We start from the raw sequence: 2,113 nt of genomic DNA on the forward strand, positions 1-2,113 counted from the left end.
GTTAGATGTGGCAGTTTGTTTAATCCGATTAACATCAATCAGGAAATCTGTGACATACTTTACTAATACTTTACATTACATACAATTCTACAACAAAAATGTGCAAGACAATAATACAAAAAGAAAACTGTGTCTCATGTTTTTCATATTAAAGCACCTTCAAACACAGCGGTTATTGGTATATAAAGTTTTAGGATTTAAAGTCAAATATCATAAAAGAATACTTACACTCTGATTTACCCTGATGGAGAATATTAGGCACCATGTTGATATAAATAAAGTTTAATTACAGCAAAAACAAAACAGGAAGAAGTGCTAAAAATGTTGTGAATGCACCAGTGAAATATGTACACAATCTTCATGTGTTTTTGTGTGATTGTACGTTTTTCAGATAGATTTATTAATGTTGTCGTTGTTATTGATCTCCATCCTGTCGATCAGCTCAGTCACCAGCTGCTGCACGGTGTGAGAGCGCAGCCGGCCGATCTCCAAGACGCCCTCGTGGTTCACGCTTTCCGTGTCCTCGTAACTCTTCACCACCTGAAGCAAAGTGAGATATCACAGAGTCTTTGTAACAGAGTTACTTTTGTAGCCTGCAGCTTTGTAAATGATCACAGTTATAGCTAATCAGTTGTTGATCAGTGACTCGGATGTGTACTACCTTGTTGGTGATCAAAGAGAGGCCAAAGACTCTCAGACCGCAGTGAGTTGCCACAACCACCTCAGGAGCTGTACTCATACCTAAAAAAAACCCCCAAAACAGACCAGGGGATGTTACTAAAACTAGTCATGAAACAACTGATGATAATACTCATGCTACTGCAACAAATTTTCCCACTCAACCCTATAAATAGCGAGCATTTTAGTTAAGATGGCAGATAACAGGAGTGAGATTATCTGATTTTAGTGCAGTGCGATCAGGGAGGGAGCTGATAAGAATTTAATGATTCCGATTCTGTTATTATGTTGTGGGTCAAATATTTGTGCATGTTTGTTGAGCTCATTCCCACCATTGTTGTGATCAGTGTTGGAATCGTTACTCAAAAAAGTAATTATTACACATTACACATTACGTTACTTAGTTAGTGCTGGGAAGAAGTAATTCATTCTACAAACTCATTACTTTCATTTTACTCTGTAAAATAGCTGAAACACACTGTCTCATAATCACCATTTAACAATATACATCTGAGACTAAAACCCCACAAACCAACACAAATCCCTAATGAGGACACATATCTCTAAGATCTTTCTCTTAGTAGAATACAAAGCTGACCGCACAAAGCATGTATCGATATAGGTCACATCTTCTCACAAATACTTAACTAATACTGAGGGAAAAAAAGCAATTTCATCAGTAAAATCTATATACCTGTGACCTGCCAAGAGTTTGGTGGCTCTGGCCTTAAAACTGTTATGTCCATTATCTAATGACTATCCTGAAAGGCCATGTAGGAAAATCAAGAGTGCTTCCAGTTGTTCCAAAGAGCTGATGTGAGTCATATTTAAAACAGGCATAACAAGAGAGTTGTTGTAACAAATGCCACAACACTTACCAGTGCAGAGAGTAGACTTCTGTGGTTTAGGGACTTGGCACTAAGCATAAATCGAGCCTTAGGGGAGATTTACAGTCTAACACATGTAGGTGTTTTCTGTTCACATCGGAAATGGCGATGTCTGATCTCACCAGGCATAAATGTAGGCAAAGCTCATAATGGGCTGGTCCTCACACCTGCAAGCAATTACTCCCCGGAGATTCATCATCCTGTTTACCAGCCGCTTCTTAAGGCAGCAGCTGTGAGTCCTTCGTCGCTGGACTATTGTGCAACATTCGTTAGTGGAATTTTAGTTTTCGAAATATTTTGATTTCTCTTCATGCTTTGTTTGGTATTGACAATTTGTCTTTGTATAGAGATTCTCTGTGCCCCGTCCTGAGACCCCGTTCATGAATGTGGCAGTTGCAGTGTGGCGTGTGCGTTTTCCGTGTGGAGTGAGCTGACTGGAAGCGAGCGTGTGGAGCTGTGTGCGAGAGTGAGGACCCCGTTCCCCTGTCTTTCCTCGTGGACCTCTGGATTCCCTGGATCCCCTCTTCCCCACCTGTATATAATGCACT

General features: G+C 40.2%; 1 protein-coding gene across 1 annotated transcript in view; it reads right to left on the reverse strand.

Annotated features, from left to right (window-relative positions):
• pnp4a (purine nucleoside phosphorylase 4a) overlaps positions 1-2,113 on the reverse strand; it is a gene marked incomplete in the record, with an annotated part of 9,131 nt that continues 7,018 nt past the window's right edge. The window contains 2 exon segments of the mRNA XM_014332246.2: positions 1-540; positions 662-741. Of these exon segments, the coding sequence (XP_014187732.1) occupies positions 388-540; positions 662-741 (233 nt within the window).

The sequence above is a fragment of the Haplochromis burtoni genome, unplaced genomic scaffold, assembly GCF_018398535.1.
Source record: "Haplochromis burtoni strain Fernald_Lab_line unplaced genomic scaffold, NCSU_Asbu1 Contig_26, whole genome shotgun sequence".
Lineage (NCBI taxonomy): Eukaryota > Metazoa > Chordata > Actinopteri > Cichliformes > Cichlidae > Haplochromis > Haplochromis burtoni.